General features: G+C 39.9%; 2 protein-coding genes across 2 annotated transcripts in view; one reads left to right on the forward strand and one right to left on the reverse strand.

The window, feature by feature from the left end:
- Positions 1 to 863, reverse strand: part of LOC137985499 (D-inositol 3-phosphate glycosyltransferase-like) — a 9,979-nt gene extending 9,116 nt beyond the window's left edge. Inside the window, exon 1 of the mRNA XM_068833120.1 lies at positions 811 to 863. The gene's annotated coding sequence lies outside the window, so the exon portion shown is untranslated. The remainder of the gene's footprint in view (positions 1 to 810) is intronic.
- Positions 864 to 7,267: 6,404 nt separating this feature from the next.
- LOC137985185 (uncharacterized) lies at positions 7,268 to 9,597 on the forward strand. The gene is made up of 4 exons (XM_068832708.1): positions 7,268 to 7,289; positions 7,420 to 7,466; positions 7,827 to 7,978; positions 8,293 to 9,597. Exons 1-4 carry the CDS (start codon positions 7,281 to 7,283, stop codon positions 8,508 to 8,510), a joined length of 426 nt encoding a protein of 141 aa, XP_068688809.1. The 5' UTR covers positions 7,268 to 7,280; the 3' UTR covers positions 8,511 to 9,597.
- The last annotated feature ends 13,451 nt before the right edge of the window (positions 9,598 to 23,048 follow it).

Here is a 23,048-nt window from a genome sequence, read left to right on the forward strand (position 1 = left end):
GTCAAACAGCACCCTTACTTTTCTTAAACATAAGAGAATTTTCTATTTAATCAGAGTTCATTTACATGCATGAATTCACATGTCAGTTTTTTTACCAATTTGAGACGACATAGTTGAAGAGTGGCAAAATGCTTTTGAAAAACAAAATCAGCAACTTCTTGAAGCCTACCAGAGGGAACTTCCCTTTATACAAAATTTAAGCTATCTCATTGAAAATGTTATAAAACATTTGGCTCACTTTTTGTGGAAGTTTTAAAATCCAAGACAGTTTTTTTTCATTCGCATCGTGTAGGAAGTCACAGGAATTCTTTGCTGAATCAGGGCTTACCTGCACGCAGATCGGACCAACTGTAGAATTTAGAGCCAGACAGGCCGACACATGCAAATTAGTTGGAATCTTTTGTACAACGGAACACACAACAACAGGAGCTTTTGTCATTTAATGATATGCAAATAAGTGGCCCCTATATTCGATAATTTAGCCCAAAATGATATCCTCCGCACTGTTAACCATGAAGGACATCTTGACAACCATTTCAAGTCCATAAGATGCGCAGAAAACGTACCAATCAACTCCATAACATTACGAAATTCCGTATCATATGGTTCGGTGGAAAAGACGGGGCGCGAGGCACTCCGCGTCCTGTCTTTTCCACCAAGCCATAACATATCATCATCTGCATTCAGGAAGTTACACGCACGATTCACCCTAAAAATTGCACTGTGTCGTACGCATTTGCTATACCACATTGGAATCTTTTAAGGACATCAAACCGAAGAGGGGGGTTCTTCAAGTAAAATCAGCCTTACCTTCCTGTATAGTGGCAGTTAAAACCACCTTGTGAATATCACGCGAAGTTCATCAGACATCGAGCAGCATGAAAGTAGGAGTGGAAATCACGTTCGTGTCATATGCTAGTTATAAAGTCTATATGGAAGTCACGTGGTACCCTGAATTTTACTCTGTCTAAGGGCCTATTTACATGGAGGGAAGGAGCCCTGGCTGACCGAGTTACCCGGCAAGGAGGGTTAATTAAAACATTGCCTGCCTTTACATGAAACTCACCAAAGCGGGATGGCTAGTGGGATATCTTTTGACTACAATAAGATGTAGTATTTTGAAAATATCCCTTCCCCTTCCCTCCCCTCCCCCCCTCCATATATTGACACAGTATTGAACCTCAGATCTGAAAGTATTTCATAAAGTGGACGGATGATTTTTCTTGGAGAACGGCAAGTTTTAAAGGTAAGGAGAATTTTCTACGTTATTTCTAGATCTTGCTTGGTTCTTGTGTGTTCCTCTATAAACATTATTGCATATACCGAATACTGCAATCACCCTGTTTCTTGCGAGCCATCACTCCCATGAGGACCCTCAAGCCTTGGAGATTGGCGAAGTTGGTCATCTAAACTGACCTATTGAGCAACATAAAACAATGGAAGTGTTGATAACATCAAGAACACGAAACTCCAGTAATCCACGCAAACGAATGGTACACAAGTCATCACTTGACATTTCACTAAATGTAATATGAAATTTGACTCACTGCAATCAGTCAAAAAAAAGGAAAACTATGTGGGAGCCCCGGCTTATCTTGTTAGTAGCTGTCAATTCTGGTATTTTTACTGGGTTGCCTATGGGCAAACCCAGTCGAGGTCTTCGTTTAGTTTGTTTGTTTTCTTTTTTTTTTCTTTTTTTTTTTTTTTCCGTGTCGGTAAAAGTCTTGCCTGTCACTCCCAAGGTAAGTGGTGTCTTTGCGTATAGAGCCTTCTGCGCGTATTTTCTTAGGATCGAGAGGGTAGTGGAACTGCGTAGATTTCTCTGGTGGACACAGTAGAATCCAACCTCGTTCCCAGGGTCTCTCTTCTCTGCCTCCATTGTCGTTGAGAGAAGACCCTGGTTCACGCTGGTCACGTGGCACTCGTCGACAAACATTTTTCCACTAGGGTAGTGTTTTCGTTATATTTTGATCCCGCAACCGCACCTGGGCGAAAAAATATTCGTTTAACAAGGCATTTCTAAAATAAAAAGGTCAAAAGAGCTGATGTTATATTCCCACAGGAGATGAATTCCCACAAAAGCGGTCAAACTAAAAGCAAGAGCTTTTGTGATCGACAAGACGACTTCAATGTCGAGCGGCGATTGACGTTCGCTTTAAAAAAAATTAATTTCGTTAGTAGCCAAAGTTGCTTCTTCAGAACAAACACTAACACAAAAGAATACACCAAACACTACGTTTGCTTGATAAAAATGTCTCTTTTATTTTACTGCGACTAAAAATATACACGCTATTAAAGCGCGGTGCAGTGGTAAAAAAAATCTTAACGACATCGACAATTTACACGAAGTTGTTGAAATATAAATATCATAAGTCAAACTGTCAACTCGCTGTACAAGATTGCGACCTTAGCAATCACGTTGTTTAACTTTCGAAACAAAAACGAAAATCAAAGAACAAAATGAAATACCTGCACATGCTAATACAGTTTGATTTGATGGATTTGAGGTCGATATGTGACTCGAGAACTTAAATAACAACACACCGGCTGATCGCTGAACATGTTTGTTTTCCATGGATAACCGTTTCGCTTGTTTTCTTGCACGACAAAATCTTCTTTCCTTTAAAATTGTCGCAAACTATTAGCATTCTTCGTTGATCCGGACCTTCACACGGATGAAAACTTGAATAACGTGAGGATATTTTCTGTGGCGTCTGATCGATTTGACCACAACTTTTTTTCTTTCACATCGGGTTCCATATGTGTAGTACATATAATACTGCTGTCAAACGTTTTGTCAATGGTTATCTGGCCACAAAATCAATTGCGTGCTGATTCCCTTCTTTGCAATGTCAACAAAGTCTACATTGCCACCCATCCCCTAACACACATTTTGCCAACCTCCCAGATTCTAGGAGACACGTGACCAGCGTGAACCAGGGTCTTCTCTCAACGACAATGGAGGCAGAGAAGAGAGACCCTGGGAACGAGGTTGAGTAGAATCATTAACTTAGCCTGCAATGGCGTCGAAAGTCATGCAACGCGAATGGCGTTTTAGTGGATCCTTAAACAAAATATACCCTTATGGAGCTCAATAATGGAAAGTCAGTTGGATAAACTAGGCATGAATCTCAAAAGCGACGAGTACTGGACTTCGACGACAATCTATCGCCCGTCGAGACGAAATCAAAGTGAGCAGTATTTACCTGAAGTATATGGTAATTTGACACAATTGAGTTTCTTGTCTTCACGCACGCAATGAAATAGGAAGAGGTTTTCGCCTCTAAGAGCAAATATGTTGTTTGTTTCAATAAAATTTTCGCTGGAAAAGGATTCTGTGGTATTTTCTGCCTTTGTGAATTATTGCCAACGAGTCAGGCCTTCTGAAGACAGAAGGCCTGGCGAGGCGGCAGCTTACAGAGCCGCGAGAAGATTTTTAGGCGGACGAAGTCACAGAAGCGCTTCAAATTTGAGTGTAATGTAGACCAAAGCGATGAAATGTTGACCGTAGCGATAACCAATGAGAGTTAAGCACGAGTACGCCGCGTGTTGTTTGCAGCCGCCAGGCGCCAGATCACGCAAGCTTGGCTCGTTGGCACTTTATCGACAGCTATAACTAGTAATACTAGTTATAGCTGTCGCTAAAGTGCCAACGAGCCAACGAGCAACATCACGCGGCGTACTCGTGCGGCACTCTCATTGGTTATCGCTACGTTCAACATTTCATCGCTTTGGTCTACATTACAGCTTTTGGTCTACATTACACTCAAATTTGAAGCGCTTCTGAGATTTCGTCCGCCTAAAAATCTTCTCGCGGCTCTATAAGCTGCCGCCTCGCCAGGCCTTCTGTCTCCAGAAGGCCTGACTCGTTGGCAATCATGTTGTGTATTGAATTTTCGATCTTAAGGTTGAAATGTGATATGGGAGAAGTTTTTAGTATTGCTCTGTAAGCAGGAAGGGTTTACAGGCCTGTTGGAAGCGTGCTTGAGTTTCAACAAAATGAGCCCCAAAATCAGTGAAAACTTGTGACGCAGATGAATAATAAAGTAGCTGCTATTTCCAAAATGATGGAATTACCTGGTGATAAATAACGTCGTACGCGTCTTGGAGAGTAAATTTTGACTTTGCATAAATAAGAGTTGGGCGATTGTGATCTTTGTTTTGACTTCGCTCATTTCATTGTCAAACTTTACGGTGGCTTCAAAGGGACATCAATAAATCTAGTATTTTTTTATACAAGTTCGAGTTTGAGTTTGAGTTCGAGTTCGACTTCGAGTTTGAGTTCGACTTTGAGTTCGAGTTCGAGTTCGAGTTCGAGTTCGAGTTCGAGTTCGAGTTCGAGTTCGAGTTCGAGTTCGAGTTCGACTTCGAGTTCGACTTCGAGTTTGACTTCGACTTTGAGTTTGAGTTCGAGTTCGAGTTCGAGTTCGAGTTCGAGTTCGAGTTCGAGTTCGAGTTCGAGTTCGAGTTCGAGTTCGAGTTCGAGTTTGAGTTCGAGTTTGAGTTCGAGTTCGACTTCGAGTTCGACTTCGAGTTTGAGTTCGAGTTTGAGTTCGAGTTTGAGTTCGACTTTGAGTTCGAGTTCGAGTTCGAGTTCGAGTTCGACACGGTCTCCACCTTTATTCAGCGGGCATCGCTAACGTACTGACTCAACTATCACCAAAGAGATGGTTATTCCCAGCTATTTACCAATATCGCGTGTTAACGTCAACGACCGTATCCTTTAAACTTTGTTGAAACTATCAGAGGGTTCTTCAGTAGAAGTCAGCCATCTAATGATAGAGGTTGAGCCTTAACATGCAGTTACAGGTAACGATGCGATCAAAGAATACTTCAATGCTGGTTTTCAGTATGCTGAAATTTTGGGTTTCCTGTACATTTTAAATGGCGTGTCTCTGAGGTTAGTGTTGCCTTTGTAGTTGGAACATTAGATGATTGGCATTGATTCGTTGATAAAATCATATGTAATGTGTATTTACAGCTTGAGGCAACTAAAACGTATTCTCAAGGCTTTGGGATTGTCACGAAGAAAACGGCCGAGTGAAATTTCGAATGTTGTAGATGCCATTGAGGTAAGGCTAGCATAAGTCTCTTAGATTTACATTCGTAATGTTCATAGATGCCGTATGTTTCTAACTGAAAAAGGACTACGTATAGTATGCAGCTCTCTTTTATATTTATTGAGGCAAAGTCATGGAAACCGAGGTCCTATTCCTTACGTTTACAACTGTCTTAGTTATTGCACTATTTATATGTTCAAGTATACAAAAATGGATATTATCTATTTAGATAGAACTCTCTGGAAGTGGAAGCTGTGTTGGTTATCGCCAAATACATCAACGCCTCCGTGATGACTATGGCCTTGTCGTGGACAGGTATTTCTAAATTGTTATTATTCTCAATATGCCTTCATTTACACGAATAGTGGAGGGGAGCAAGTAACTGGCATGGTTAAAGTCGTTGCTATTTAGGCTATTTTAAGACATCTTACTGGGGCCGAGTAACAGTAACGTTTAGTCAGAGGCTCACTAGGCTGTTTTTATTCTTTTTAAAGGAATACAGTTCGTTTAGTAATGGGCCACCTCGATCCAGATGGAGTGTTAAGAAGAACTAGAAAGAGATTTATTCGGCGCACATATCACTGCAAGGTTGAAGTTACTGTATTTAGCTTAGTGAAACATGAAGTATTTTGCCATTCAGTTTGCACACCTAGAACCCTTTTCCGCGGAATTGCTGTTTTTATGTATCAATCAGTGGAAGAAATACTTACAACTCTTAACAGTTACCTATTTTCACGACCACATGCCCTAAACAAAATAATTTTCATTGTAGGGTCCAAACTTTTTGTGGCACATTGATGGCTACGACAAACTGAAGCCATTTGGCTTTGCCATTCATGGAGCAATTGACGGGTATGTAGTCTATCAACATATTCATAGAAGTAGCGTTCTTGAAAAGCAAGTTTTTCGGCATATTTTAATCAAGCTGTTTCTTTTCTACAATAATGCCCTTGAATGAGCTAAAGAAGAGTTGAATTTGTAAATTCCTCAAATGAAGTATCCGTACTAAAACAGGGACTCGATTTCCCAAAGATCGATTGTTATTAGCCGCCTAACAAAAATACGACCACTACAGGGAATAAATAAAACCACTACCAGTAACGTTATGTGTTTACGTGGAATCGGATTATTATACTGGAATGTTACTTAAAACTAAACAGGCTATGTTTTCATGCAGATACTCCAGGAAAATATTATGGCTTGAAGTGGCACACACTAACAATGATCCATATGTTGTTGGTAACTACTTTGTGGAATGTGTGGAGCAAATTGGAGGTTAGTTTTGTATTAGTGAGGCCATATGTTTTGGGGTTTCTTAATTATTCATGAGTTGATTTTGTGTTATCATCTTTGTCCCGGTAAGGAGCCCCTGTTGTTGTGAGAGGTGATTGTGGAACTGAGAATGTGTATGTTGCTGGAATTCAAAGGTTTCTACGCAGAGAATGTCAAGACGACCTCGCCGGTTTTAACAGTTTTATGTATGGCACTTCAGTGGCAAACCAGGTCTGTTCAATTACACTGTTTTATTGGGAAATGGCTTAATTACAGGGGAAAAGAAAATAGTTTGAGTTAGAGCAATTTAATTTTGAGCTAACCGTAGATCAAAGCTCTCTCGACGAAGTAGTTAAAAAAGATAACTAAAATAGTATTCTATTTCCACACAATTCTCATTAGTTATGGTATGCCAAAGTTGATCCAGCGATTTTAGGAAAATAGAACAAATGTCACCTCGAATATGAATTTTCAGCAAAGAAAGGTGGGAGCGTGGGTCGTTCCACCTTCATCCTTGCTTCGTACAAACCCCATCATTACTGAGAGCTTGGGGTTAAATGTGATCACAATGTAATTAAAGTGTCAAGAAAATTTGCTGGTGTTTCAATCACTTTGTATTGGAATGTGATCTTAAATATCATTTCATTTGAGCTCGGGTGTAAGTGACGTTGAATTTGTAAGACGGTGACTTATGAAGTATGTGTCGCCCTGTTTTAATTGTTGATAAGATGTTACAGCAAACTAGGAAAATTAATGTGAATTGTGCTGAGAAATCATGATTTGATGTAATCTCCCTCCCCCACCCCCACCACCTCTCTAATAACCGCTCACTAATTGGCCCTTTGTATAGTTTATCATATTTCTCATTTAACATTTTTTGCATTCATGAAGAGGATTGAGGCATGGTGGTCTTACCTTAGAAGGTCAAACACGACATGGTGGATAAACATGTTTAAGGTAGGATGGCCTCTTTCAGCGTAGCTATCAGATAGATCGAATGACAATGAAAATTATGGTGTGCTATGCAGTATCCATTTATTTAACTTCACAGAAAATTGATTATGGCTTTATGTTAATTTACTTCTAGGAGCTTAGAGATCAAGGGTTATTTGACGACTCCCATATACTGCATGTGTAAGTTTAAATGCATTCTTTTCATCTGGTGTGTATGCATACATAAGTGATATTCAATACCTCAACATATCATGTGCGTGGGTGTCTTCCGAGTTGGCAAGTTGATATTTCGAGCCACGTGGAATTTAGCAAAATGTCCCCTCAAGTTGTTACTTTACCAAATAAAGGATTATTATTCCACTACAATTTTCCTCTCCGTATTCGTTCTATTCTAGACTGCCGAGTCAAACCAGTACGCTACACTATAGAGTAAACGATCAATTCATATTTTGCAGGTTATCCCGACCTCGTGTGTTAAAAGGAGAATAGTGGAATAATTCTATGTTCATAATCACTCATTATACCAACTTTTGTTTTCAGAGAATGCTTGAGATTCTGTTTTATGCAACCTATTCAGACTGAACTCCATCGTGTTGCACGCCATTGGAACACTCACAAAATTCGTCCATACTCACACCAAGAAACGCCCCATGGAAAACCAGATGTGTTATTCTTCCTACCGCAGTTAAAAGGTACTAGGTAAAAACAAATTAAGGCGCGCAAACAATAAAGTGTAGTCCTAGAATACAAGATTACCAATTATGGTAATAGGTATAACAAAGTGGGCGATTCCATATAAAGGAAGACTCGCTCAGCAGGATCGCTGGTAAATGACGTGCATATATTAAAACTATATCTTAAGAATTTGATCTGCCATAGTGTGCTTGTGGCCATCATGGTTTCAAATAGATAAAGATATCTAACCCCAGCATTCACAAATCCCAGTGTTTTCCAACATATTTTACAACGAAGATGTTGTCTCAACAACGATGTCACTTTTACTTAGATACGCGGGACTACAAGACTCTCGTGGACAGAGAAGACTTGGAGGTCGTAAGAGATTTGTACTGTAAGGACCGCGCAGAATGTGGATGCTCTGATGAATTTGCCGAATTCTTTATCATGCTGATGGAAGAGAATGGAATTGCTAACGAAATCAACACCCCTGAAGAAGCAAGAGAACTTTACTTAGTGCTACTTACACTATCAGAAAATGAACTGTGAATGTCGGATTTTATGAAGAATCAGTCAATTCTTATGCTTCATAAACGTGTAATTTAATAGCAAGTTAATCGAACTTACACAGTTTCACAAGTTCCCAAACTTCAACAGCTATCTCAAATTAACTTTAAAAACACAGAAAAGATTTCAATGATTTTATGTGTACTTTAACGTTAATATATCAAAGCTCCACCTATTTCAAAAGAATGGCAATATAGGTTAACTTTTCGTATAACACAGAACCCTATTTACAGTCCTGGCCTCGGTTGTTGAAAAGGTGGATAGCGCTATCCACTAACTGGATAAATCACTATCCACTGGATAACTAAATTGGTTTTGATACCGTTCATCCTCTGGATAATGATTTATCCGTTGGATAGCGCTATCCAACTTTTCAACAACGGAGGCCTGATGTAAAGAACTGTTTCGTACAGGAAATGGAGTAAAATGTTAGAGAAATTTCCGGGACTGTCTTTTTGGTTATTGAATCTTTTACAAGGGTGCATACTTAGCAATCTCTAACAATATTATAAACACATAATAAGTGAAATCGACTTTAACACAATTACAGTCCTCGATTGGTCAACTCCAAATGGCAACCTTTCTGGCTGATAGAGAAACAAACAAAACAAAATCGTTTCCGCAATGTTCAAATATATGAAACGATTCCTAACACAATTTCAATGACGTAAGTTTTTAGCGTACCATTGCAACCTTTACCGCCAGGCTCTCTATCCGCGACTTAGTCCATCAGATCCCAAAAGGCTGTGTTTGTCAAGTAATAATCGAGGTTGGCGGAGAAATGTGCGAAGCTGTTATAACCTTTCGGCAAAACCAGCGAACAAAAGCAAGTTCTCGCTTTTGGTCTCATTGCGGCTTCAGACATGTTTTCAAATTGCACCGCTATTTTCTTGTTGGGTAGGACTAAGTCACCACCTGTGCAAAAACGTAAAAAACGACTCAACATTTTGGTGTCTGCCGCTTTCAAGTATCGCACTAGCCAGGCGGCAACTTGCTCCTCTTTCTTGTCAGATATCACGTAAGTAATGCTCTCTGTAACTTTTGTAGAGCTTGGCGTCGTTTGGCTGTAGATCCCCCTATTTCTTCTTTTGTGACGTCTGTCCAAAAGTTTCCCATCCCTTCTCTGATCTTTCCAAGGAGATAGAAGGGTTTTTGGATCAATTCCGATCTCGACACTTGCTTCACAATTTGAGGGAGATTGCTGGCTGTCGGAAAAGTCGTCACATTGTACTCAGACAGGATGTCTAGAATGTCGTCGCTGGGAAACGGACCCTCCTCTCGACCCTTTGTGAGTACCTGACGTTCCCTCTCCGGCAAGAGCTGTAAAAATGAGGTGACTACTTGCTGCTCGCTGACTTGACCAAATAATGTCTGAATTATCTGTGCCTCTGCCACTTGAACTGGAAAAGTTCCTGTCAGAAGAAACTGATGACTCATGATTCTTCCCACAGCCACGTAATCCTCGTCTGTTAAGGAAGGGCGTGGTACGAAGGCAAATTGCTTATTGCCTTCGCAAAACCGCGCTAAGAAGGAGTCCCAGAAGGTGGAAAACACCTCTCTCAAAACGCCATCCCCAAGAGCAGTCTCACGTAGGAAAGAAACGGATAACGTAGAGCATAAAATGCCGTCATCTTTATAGAGTGTCAGTAGCTCATTCACAACATCGTGGCGGTCAATTATGACAATTCTGCCAGGCAATAAACCGCCAAGGTGCTTGATCCGTTTTTCTTCAAGGGACTGAACTGCGTGGCTGTCAGAGTCGTTTTCGCCTTGCAGAAGCTGCACAGGAAGGGTGTCGTTGACTTGCTCGACCTCATAGCTGGACAGATCATCTGGCGAAGGCGATAAAAGTGTCATCTGCTCTTGAACGTCAGACAAAGTGTCTTCGTTTGCGCCTTCAAATTCCCAACCGTCAAGAAAATGGACGTCATTTTCATCCCTGCAGAGCGGTATGGGTTCTTCCGCCACCGTCATATTGATAATGGTGTTCTTAACTGTCATTATCTGGTCTTCGGGATACAGGGTTGAAGATGGAAAGGCAATCAGACGGAAATGTTCCGGTGTTGTAGATAGGGAACCGACCCAATCATAAATTCCTGAAATCGTACCTTCAGGACCAAATGCTCTGGTAATCACACCCAAGATGTTATGACGTACTGAAACCCTCACATGAGGTTCGTTGCCGCTTGGTTCCAAAGGGCAGCGCAGCTCACGCCTCTGCCGAAGTCTTTCTAGTCGTTCTGCCTCTTCCTTGGCCATACTCACTTGCCAAGCAAGGTCTGCTTTTCTTTCCTCTTTGCGTGTTTGCTTTCCTTTGTCTGCTTCAAGAGAAGCCTCTACCGCCTTCTCAAGGTCTTCAAAATATTTTTGACGCTCAGCAGATGTTCCAATAAGCCCGTCATTTTCACCAAAATAAGGGCTCGTTGTTGGGCTTGCTTGAAAATCTTCCGGACGCTCAGTTGATGTTCCAATGAGCCGCTTATTTTCGCCATAAGAGGAACTGGTTGGTGGGCTAGCGGCATTTTCCTCAAAGGTTGCTTTCATCAATTCGTCATCAGAAGAATCATCGGCTTCAGAAGAATCGTTTTTGTCTCTGGTTAACAAGTAAAGTCTTGGCACTGGAAATCCTGTCATCTGCTTATACTTTTCAGCAGTAAATTCCAATGGTCTGCCTCCGTCGTTCATAAATCTTACAAACTCGCCACTGAAATTTCCAATGTCAATGCTCATTTTTTCCATCGGACCAACTGGGCTCTTACCGTCAGGAAAGAAAAGACTAAGCGCGATGTCCTGGCAATCGTCTAAAGATGCAAGGCGCGGTACTTTGTAAGTACGGGTGCCACCTCCGCTGTTGCTCTTCATTTGCACAAAACCACGACCACTTCTCCAATGCTTCCAACCAAACTCAAACTTCAGGGTTGCAGTCTTGGCCATTTTTCTATTTGACCCCCCGTCGTTTTCTGGTTTTGCAGTATCATCCACGTGTCGTTTATTACCTCTTTTACCCTTACTCTGTCCGAGGATTTCTTTAATTTTAGCAATTTTCCGCTCTCTGTCCTCCGACATTTTGTTACTCTTGCGATTACAAAAGGCTTGTAACTTTAGTCGATCACCCTTAGCCGTCAATCCGAGGTCTACAAGGTCCTTGTCATTCATAATAACCACAGCCGCTTTATCAATCTATAATTTAATGGAGTTCAATAGAAGATTAGCAAATAAATTAAAGAGTCAAACATAAATTTATGCGTAAGACAAGTGAATTTACTGTTATTGGTTTTATTTCACGACATGTTAAAAAAGTACTATAATTTGACACTTGCATTTAACCGACGCAGTGCAATTGTATTGCAAACTACAAATACAGATCAACTTCAATGTGGGGCTTCATTAGTTTCAAACCCAACTCAGTGTACACATACATTCCTATTAGTATTATGGTGAAACGCAACCTCAGTGTGGGGATATTGTCGTTATCAATGGACAAACACATTACATATTTCTAAAATGATTCTAGTGCATCTCAGTTGTCTTTCTCCTCTGACAGGAATTTCTTGTTTATGAACTTCAGCATCGTGCAAACACAGGGTACTCAGGGAACCTAGATTGCAAAACAGTCGTTTTTTCTCAAGTTTTTCTCTTAATCCCACTCCCACTCTCCATTTCATAATTTAAAGGTTTAAAATTGGGTCAGATCTGAAATACCATTAAGGAAATCCTTTTACAGGCTGTCTACACACCCCACCAAGGTATGTGTGTTATAAGTGGCATCTCTTGTCTTGAGAGTTTCAATAATCATCAATCAAGAATTAAAGTCAACAGGAAGACCCAATCAAAAGGTTGTTTTGGGATCTATTATTTTATGATTTAGTTGGGCCTTTTGCATCTCATGGTTATTCTCTCAGGTTCCTGCCAGACTGCAACACAGTCCAGTGTTTTGCATTGGTCTGTCTTTGAACGAAAGGTCTAGCAACGGGTTATTATACAAACCTGCTACATTACTTCAAGAAATGGATTTTGTTTATGTAAACATTCGAGAAGCAATCCAAAAGCTTTAATTTGCCTATGAACCAAACCTAATTCTTGGCCAGAGTGTACAAAACCCTGATACCCCATTTCAGACCAGAGTGGCTCAAAATTCAAAACCCTTTAGTACCTCTCAAACCTTTATAGGTTATGTAAGGGAGCACCACCCTGGATGAAAGTTATAATATATACCCTTTTAATGCATCAAACATTTTCGCTCGCAAGCAATTGACCGAGCATTTTCCCTGCTAAAACTGGGGAATATTCGAGATTAGTATCACCCAACTAGTGGACTAATGCAAATCCTGCATTTTGATTGGCTATGCTATTAGAGGACTATTAGTAATAGTCCTCGAGTAGCGAAAAGCATGATGTTTCTTTCGTTTTATTCCCAAATAAATATATTTTCAGCTTGCATTTGCTAACTTTATTATTGCCTTTTCTGTCCGACTAGTTGGGTGACACTAAAACAATTAGACCCTTCGCCCTCAAGGGCCACGGGTCAATAACCCATTCGGCTTCAGGCGCAAGGGCTATGGGTCTAATTGTTAAATATACCTCCTGTACCTAATATGGTCAAGGAACGCGTCAGCAATAAAGCGAGCTGAAAACATTTTTGCAGCCCTGAGAAAAAAATGGCAAACAAAAGCTGTTTTGGACTGGAATTGATCGAGGCAGAAATAAACATGCAAGAGTTGTTGATCCTGGAGTTTTCAATAAAATAATTATTCTACTTGGGCCTGCTGGATATAAAATGATTATAACCAACGCGGTACGTTATAACACGTTATAACACTTCATATCCAGCGCGCCCTCGTAGAATAATTGTTAAATATCCTTGTTGCAAACAATATTTGAAGGATAATAAACACATTGACTTTCAAGAAATACTCGGATATTTGTCCTTGGAAATTATATGTTCCTTGAAGCGCACAGTCTTCCGCGAGCGAGGCTCACGGAAAACTGTTTGCTTCGCTGAAAAGATAATTTCGAAGGACAAACATCTTAGCACATATTTTCGCGCCAAATGGAGGCTATTGTTTATTTAGCACTACAACTATTAATCCAGTTAACTGTTGTTTATGAGGAAGAAATTTAGTAGTGCAAGAACTGGAAAACATATTTATAAATACTGCTAGAAATATGTTCGCTCGCATGATGCATGAGGGGAAACAACGCAGGAACTTTTACCATATAGATAAATAAACATTGCATCGTTCTAATCAAATGTGCCTTGAAATTGCTTTCTGCACTAAGGCAGGTGTGAAAATGTATGGTCAACGAAACTGAAATACATCCCACGATAAGTTATCGATCAATAAGTTATCCCGGATTGTCGAATGTTTATGTAAAGCTTACCTTTTCCTGTATAAACGTTTGTATTACATCCTCCCCGACTCCAGCTTTTTTCAAGAAGTCGATAACCTTGAAAGTACAGTTTACTTATTAAAGCTGATCCTACAAGTTGCTTTATGTTAAATGAAGGTCAGAAAGGCAGAAAATCGTGCTCTTACCTCATTTGATTCACTCAGTTCTTCGCTTCCGCCACTTCCATTGCTAAAGCTAAGGCTCGATTCCGCCATCTTTATCGACTGATAATGAATGCTGAGCCCCCAATACTTTTTGCACGAACTGGAACTGGAACTGGAACTGGAACTCGAATTCGAAGCCGAACTCAAACTCAAACTCGAACTCGAACTCGAACTCAAACTCGAAGTCAAACTCGAACTCAAACTCGAACTCGAACTCAAACTCAAACTCAAACTCAAACTCAAACTCAAACTCGAACTCGAACTCAAAGTCGAACTCAAACTCGAAGTCGAACTCGAACTCGAACTCAAACTCAAACTCGAACTCGAACTCAAACTCGAACTCGAACTCGAACTCGAACTCGAACTCGAACTCGAACTCGAACTCGAACTCGAACTCAAAGTCGAACTCAAACTCGAAGTCGAACTCGAACTCGAACTCAAACTCGAACTTGTATAAAAAAATACTAGATTTATTGATGTCCCTTTGAAGCCACCGTACAAACTTTATAACACTTGACAGAAAAAGAAACTTACAAAAACCCGGTATCTTGCCATCATTTGACACAGATGCTTCACTGTTTGGCGAGTAAACATTCCGCGGTAACTTAATTACGGCGCCCGCTGAATTCCGGCCATGTCACTTTCGATTTTGCAATTTACTTGAACGTAGCAAAAATCTCCCAAAATGTTTGTCGCTGATCGTAACTTTTTATATTCTATATTCACTGTTCAAAATTAATGTTGTTTTCATGTCGTAAATATTTTATTCTCGATCGACCATCCGGGAAACTTCCTTCTGCTCTTTATGAAAACTGTGTATCAATAGTTATTTGCTTTTTCATCAATATTTGTTTTGCATAAAGCAAGCTAACAGAATCTGTACCTTGCTGAGTTCGCGTTTGTTAGCGTTAATAGTATTTTCGGTCGGATCATTCTGTTTTTTATGAGGGGTTTATTGTTTTGGTCTCCCATCCTAACACTAACCCCGCAAAACAGGGCTTGATTTCAGTGAATTTTAGTACCACAAATCTGTGAGATGCTCAGAGGGCACACTTGTGGTGCAAAGAAGTTGTGAGGGAACTTGAAAATTATCAACATGTCAGCCCAGAAGCCAATGTTTCTCGCTTCTCTTTTATTTGTTATTCTTCAGAGACTGAAATGCTGTATTTCAATACCACACAATTCAGTGCCTTCTGATTTTCTGTAGCACGTACCACAGGCAACCCAGTGTATGCTTCACGGAAGCATCTCGTTAACAATGAAATGAGAACTAAAATTTTATGTTGCGCGAAAAAAAAAATTGACGCGGGGGAAAACACGCGTAATAGTTAACTTTTTGTCCGTTGTTCAGTCATTTTCTATCACAACAATTTTTTTAGTTATAACAATGGGGGTGACAGGCCTACACAACTCCTATCCACGTGTTTTAGCCAGCTTAGAGTTTGGCTCGAAAGAGTATGTCTTTTAAGGATCTGCCTCTTTTGGGGTGCGAAATGATCGGGGGATCTTGAAATATTTCGCTATGTAGCGGTTGTTGCTGGGTTAAATGCCATTTTTGCATGAGTATTTGTTTAAGATTAGGCACCGTAGGACGGTATTGTGTGACGAAAAGACAGGATTCGCTTATCTTTTTTGCATTTCTGTAGGAGGGCTTGTTTCCTGTTCTCAAAGTGTAGCCGTAATCATGTTTTCTGGATAACCTCGTTCAATAAGACTTGCTCTAATTTAAATGCGAGATTTTAGCTTTGAATTTCTTTTCAGAGGAGTTTGTACAGGGAAGTCTAAGTGCTTCGCCCTTGATAAAGCCCGTTTTTAGACCCCCTAAAGGGTGGAAATGCGTGTACTGAAATGTTTCAGTAGGTTTGAAATGCGTTTCTATATGCAATATAGATTTGTTTGCGAATCGTTCGCCTTTGAAAACGTTTGTGTCTTGAGTAGCCATGGTCTGAAAGTAATGCTACAATCTCCCTTTGGGCATGATCCTCTTTTGAGGTTGTTGGGACTGCTAGAGGTCAGTTTTCAGTTAGAAGGCTCATGGCCGTTTTTCCCAGGCAAGACCGCGGTTTCGATCCTTCGGGATCTCGTCCGTTGCCGATAAAGGAGAGCGATATAGAGACCAATATTTGGTACAAAATTCAACAGCAAGGCCCTGTCTTCCAAGAATGAAGTCTTCTTCTTCAATCCTTGCCATTATTAACAGCAGACCTTTATAGTCAAGTGTTACTATACAATATTGAGAATAAAATAAATGTTTAGTAATTCAGAGTAAATGCATTGTGTCTGTAACACAGACAACAAATGCAGAGAAACTTTTGGTTATAATATTTCGATATAAATCTTTATCATCTTCGTTTCTCTACATTTGTTGCCTGCATGTATTACAGACACAATGCATTTACTCGGAATTACATTTACTCTCTATATTGTAAAATTATCAGCAGATAATGGATTTTACTATACAAAAAGAAAGTAAGAACAACATGGCACTATCAAGACCAACTCATTTATGAACAATATAACCTTTACAAAAATAAAGCTTGCATTGGTGAATTAATAGTGCCATGAATTTCTAACTCACAGAGACACGGGCAATACACCTAGTGTCCTGTTGCAATGTAAATGAGCACTTAGAAGTTTTAGAACAACATGGCACTATCAAAGATCAACTCATTTATGAACAATATAACTTTTACAGAAATAAAGCTTGCATTGGTGAATTAATAGTGCCATGAATTTCTAACTCACAGAGACACGGGCAATACACCTAGTGTCCTGTTGCAATTGTAAATGAGCACTTAGAAGTTTTAGAACAACATGGCACTATCAAAGACCAACTCATTTATGAACAAATTATAACTTTTACAGAAATAAAGCTTGCATTGGTGAATTAATAGTGCCATGAATTTCTAACTCACAGAGACACGGGCAATACACCTAGTGTCCTGTTGCAATTGTAAATGAGCACTTAATAGTTTTAGAACAACATGGCACTATCAAAGACCAACTCATTTATGAACAATATAACTTTTACAGAAATAAAGCTTGCATTGGTGAATTAATAGTGCCATGAATTTCTAACTCAGAGACACAGGCGATACTACGGCGGCCTGGAAGGGACATGATACTTTTTTTCTAACTCGCGACTTCTTTTTTCAACTCGCGACTTTTTTTTTCAACTCGTGACTTCTTTTTTCAACTCGCGACCTTTTTTTTTCAAGGCGCGACTTTTGTTTTTTTTTCAACTGGCGACTTTTTTTTTTCAACTCACGATTTTTTTTTTCTCGAGGCGCGACTTTTTTCTTGTCAACTCGTGACTTTTTTTTTTAACTCGCACCTTTTTTTAAATTCTCGACTATTTTGCAGCTTTTTTTGCAATTCGCGTTTTGTTTTCTTTTTTTGGGATGGTTTTTTCCTTTCGGTTTCTTGCTGTTAAGACAATGCTTCGTTGGGCTCCTGTTGTCAAGTACTTAGGACTCAGTGCGTTATGATTTAGTATCATCAGCGTTCACAAAACATGTAACCCTCACATGGCAAGTTTAACAACTACATTTATAATTGCTGGAACCTGTTTCCTTCTCCTCTATCCGTCCTCTAGCCAAGATGTCTTAACCGGATTACTTTCCATCTGCTCTCGAATCGCCGGACAACCGAGATGATCTCATAGCTACATATTTCGGTCTTGGCCTTGCGTACACAGAGATTTTGTCTTTTCTGGCTCGTTTTCATGGTGTTTGTATCAGTCTACGACAACTCAAGAGAGTACTTAGGTCCAAAGGTCTTTGCCGAAGGAAGATATTTACCTGTTTGCTTGATGTAAAATGTGCTATCGAAAGCGAAATTTCTGGTAGTGGCAATTCAATTGATATCGACAAATGCACCAAAGGCTTACAACAGATCACTGCATGGTAGTGAAAAGGGAAACAGTACGAGTCATCATGAAATACCTCGACCCAGAAGGTGTGTTTTCGCCTCCAAGACGGGTATTTCGGAGACGACAGTATTCCTTTCAGGGTCCAAACTACATGTGGCACCTGGATAGCTACGACAAACTGAAACCCTTTGGATTTGCCATTCATTTTGCTATTAATAGTTATAGTTATCGTTTTCTCTGGTTTAAGGTTGGCCAAACTAACAATGACCCAAGGGTAGTAATAAGCTATTATCTATCCTGTATACGACAGATCGGAACGGATACGCCAAGAGAGGACATTGAAATAACCGAAGAAATGTATTGTTCAACCCACTCGGAAAGAAGCTTTCACGAATTTGAAGAGCTTGCAGAATTACTCATGGAGGACGAAATACTGAGTTATCCTTCGACTGCAGATGAAACCCTTGTGGTCTATAGGAAGCTGGTGACTTGTTTTGAAAATGCTTTGTGATTTATACAGTATATGAACTATCTGCATGTGACGAGAAGAGCCATGAGCGCTAACAAAATTTAACGTTGTTTGCTTCCTAATAAGTGCAAGGTTGTGTATCAGCTAATACCACTAGGTTATGGGTCACGGCAGGGATGTCGCAGTGGTGAGAGCATTCACCTCCCACCAATGTGGCCCGGGTTCGATTCTCAGATCTGGCGTCATATGTGGGATGAGTCACTCAGAGGTGAGGGGAAACCGGAGTACCGGAGAAAACCTAATGAGGACAACCAACAAACTCAACCCAAATATGACGCCGAGTCTGGGAATTGAACCCGGGTCACATTTGTGGGAGGTGGGTGCTCTCACCACTGCCCCATCCCTGCACCCCCTTCTAACTTTAGATCTGAATGATAATAAGCACTCTTAATTCTTACTAGTAGCTCGGCCGGGATTTGTTCAAGAAAGGATTTTATCTGTGCCTTTTAATTTAGGCATGTTACAAACAAACCGTTTAAGTTTGCAACTAAATGATGTGACTTTCTTTCCCAATCAGATCTAAATCGTGATCAGTAATATCCCAGCTGCAGTCTGGCTGCGAAAACCGTGAACTATTAGACTGTATTTCTTAAATATTGATTTAACTTTCATTAGGGACTTTGAGCAACAACAACGGGACCGTCAAGGAAAACGCCTAAGATCTGCAAACAAAACAGCAGCTTCGCACACACTGCAACGTGCGTTTTTCGTGTTTGCACATTTCGTCAGCGTTGACTGTAAAACAACAAGTTGAACGTGAAATAGCTAAATTTGACGTTCCATGGTGAACGTGCCACATCTGAGAATAAATTTTCTTCTTCACCCTAATTAGGAGCCATTCCGACCAGTTTCATTATTGAGGAAGAGACATAATTACATGTACCTTCAAGTTCGTCATCACTTAAAAGATTGAAGTAGTCGCAAAGTGATTACAATAACACAAATTTACATTTGGAGATGACGTTCCCGATGCCATTTTCTCCCAATCACTTTTCTCCAAATAACACAACCTAAAAATTGTAACAGTGATCAATGGTATTCAGTCCAAAATAAATTTATTTCCTATGAATTAATTATAAGAGGAAGGATGTTATTAAACTCCTCCCGCAGCTCTTGAAATAATTGATAATTAGAAGGGAGTTCGAGGGCAAAGGTGCAAGAATGTGCTACGTATACTGGTATTCTTAAGTTGCCTTCGAGCTGCAAAAACGTGATCTGTAGCGCAGGAAACAAGAGTATTTCGCTTCCACTTACGAAGCACAAAAATCTACCGAGTTTCGTGGCATCTAAACCCCTTATGTAGCATTTCAACTGCTTTTAAAGACACTCTCTTTCCCTCCATTACTGCTGGGCTGGCTTTTAATTTTTTCCATGACCGCAACGGATGGAAATGAGGAATTAAGGTAGCCTAGTATATCTTTCCAGCATTCGGCCACGTATTGTGGCCTTTGAATTATCTCTTTGTGAGCTACTTCTGTTAAGATTTGACTGGCATTTTCCTTCGACATTGACCTTTCAAAAAATCGAAGATACTTAACACACCAAGCAGTTGTCATAAAATTCACTACACAGCATTTCTCAATTACTTCCCGTTCAGTTTCCGATACATAATTATTAAATGATTGCAATAACACGTCCGGAGTTATAAGGGACTCTCCATATAAAAAGTATGCTATAAAACTCTTAGATAACAACTAAGATATTAAACCAGACACTATAATTTTTCCTATAGCTTCCCATTCTCAACGCTGAAAGTCATGGCCGATGCAAGAAAGTGTTTCACGTGAGTCTCCACTATTTTGAAACAGCGGCTTCTCATTTGCCGAAAAAAGGGCGCTGGTCCAGAAAAAAAAAGTCGCGAGTTGAAAAAAAAAAGAAGTCGCGAGTTAGAAAAAAAGTAGCATTTCCCTTCCGGGCCACAGTACACGATACACCTACTGTACTGTTGCAGTTGCACTTAGGAGGTTTAGAACATAATGACATTATCCACTCAACGACTCCTTAGAGTAATTTAATGGTAGCCTCTTAATATGTTACCCTTGAAATGGATACGGTAGTGTTTCCCATCTACAAAAATCCCATTTTTCTTTAGGTCTTCTTTCCTCTTGTTAAGATTTGCAAAAAGGTTTCTGAGATCCTCCCTATAAAACATGGTTACCTCACAGTCAACATCAGCTTTAAACTTAACAGAGTTAAGTCATGATTACCCTAGACAACATGAGAAAAAGAGCCAGAAGAGTTATGTTGGTATCAAAATTTAATACCAGGAGTTTGATAATGTCAGCAAGCAAAATTAGTACAATCTAGACCTGACCTCTTTTCTTTACAATTTGCTATGGCAAGAGGATACACTGATTTTGCACTTTGCGAGGAAAAATGAAGAGCATCTAGGGGAACCATGCCAACAGTCACTTGGTCTTTCCCTAAAAGAAAACAGCATGAAATAATGTAAACCAACATGTTTTCTTACAAATAGCGACAACCACTACAACAATGAATGTATTTTCTAGAGAGGTATCATGTACTCACCAAAGAAAGGGCGTCCGTCAATCTCCAGATTAAATACAATGTCCTCAGGGGGAAGGCCATGTAAACGCATTTCCCTGGTGGACCAGATGACAACATTCTTTATGTTGACTTCAAATCCTTCTGTTTCTTGCACAAACAATTCAACAATATTAAAATTCTATTAAGAAAGGTATTATAAACCAGCTGCAGGTCCACTGGTACTGTATAACCTAATAATAATAATAATAATAATAATAATAATAATAATAATAATAATAATAATAATAATAATATTAATGATGATGATGATGATGATGGAAGATTTTGCAATCAATAGTTTTCATTGCAGAATAACTATTATTGATAGAAGTACAGAAAATCAGGTGGCGATCTCAAGAGTTAAGGGCAAATTGGGAGTAATCAGGCGGATCTCTAGCGTTTCAATAATTTCCATGTTTGTGAGCAGCTACTGGCGACATATGAACACTGAATACTGACAAAAATGACAAATTAATTTGGCATTTACAGGACAAAGTCTGGCATTTTCCATGTAATTATCAGCAAAACATGAAATGCAGAAGAAACTGTCAAATAACAGAAAACAAGATAATATATTATTATAACAAAAACCATTAAAAGTTGCAAAAGAAAAAAAAACCACTGACATTTATTTCAAAAATCCTTTCTGGAAAAGGTTTATTGACATGGGACCGCTGGATTAGATCTAGAACACAAGAAAATCCTACCCGGCAATGTGGCAATCGCAAATACCGGTAAGAGCTGATTCCTCTTACCCCAGTCCTTCCTAACCGGGTGAGGTTCGTCAAATCCTGCCAGCCACGGTCAGCAATTCGCGCCTTGAGTTTCAATAAAAGATATATCCAATCGGGAACTCTTATGGCCTCCACTCGTTTGATCCACGACTCATCGGAAATAACCTTGGAAAATGCTGCACAAGCGCCTTTTTCCTCGACTAAAGAATCCATCGATCGAACAAAAACCTCTCAAGCTTCGAGGCCACATTTTCCCGTCGTGCGACAGCATTCACTTAGCACAGTAGGTAAAGAGGGTCCCCTAGACTTTGTGCGTGAAGTGTGATTGGGGCTATTTTTTCCCGTGAAACGTGATTTAAGCTTTTATTAATTCGTGATTCGTGATTCACAGTTAAAATATCTTTTCACGTGCGCGTGAACGCAACTTTTGACTTCAACGTGAGCTGTGAACGAAGAGTTGAATTAAACGTGATCCGTGAAAGAACTTGTTTTGCGTGAAATAATTTCCGGTTGTTTATGTACCTCTTTGCCTTCAGTGCACGGGCACACAAATGCGGATACACGTCAGCACAAAAATTCTTCAAATTTCCAGATGGCAACGTTCTCATATGTCTGTCAATTGTCTTTGATATCGATTCGAAAACAAATTAAAAGCGTTGTCTGTCACAGTCATATACCGACAAAAGGTGACGTAATGTGTTATTTATTCGACGACCTTGAACCCACACACGGGCTGCCAGAAATGGTCATAAATTATGTTACATCGCCGAAAGTATAGGTCACAGCAGGTAACAGCGCACGTGCTCTTTGATCCCGGTCTTTGATGTCTTTGATCTTCTCCGTACTTTTTCACGAAAGGTCAAGAAATCCTCAAGCTGCGACTTAATATTCCGTAGTAAGGGCTGGTTTTGTATAAGATGCCATTTGTTCATAACAATATGTTTGACATCAGGCATTGATGGGCGGTATTCTGTAACAAACAGCAAAATTCTTTTGCGCGTTTTCTGTTTATTTTGTAGAGCCGACATTCTTTGGCTGAAATTGACTTTAGATAGGATCACGTTCAAAACGTTATCTGGGTAACCCCTGTGTTGTAATCTTTGTTTGAATAATGCAATGTGCGACCTCGTTCCCAGGGTCTCTCTTCTCTGCCGCCATTGTCGTTGACAATGGAGGCAGAGAAGAGAGACCCTGGGAACGAGGTTGTGCGTGTTCGTCAAATTTCGCCTTTGAAGAGTTAGTTCTAAGGAGCCTTGGGGCTTCGCCTTTGAGGAAGCCTTTCCT

Source organism: Montipora foliosa, chromosome 14 (assembly GCF_036669935.1).
Source record: "Montipora foliosa isolate CH-2021 chromosome 14, ASM3666993v2, whole genome shotgun sequence".
Classification (NCBI taxonomy): Eukaryota; Metazoa; Cnidaria; class Anthozoa; order Scleractinia; family Acroporidae; genus Montipora; species Montipora foliosa.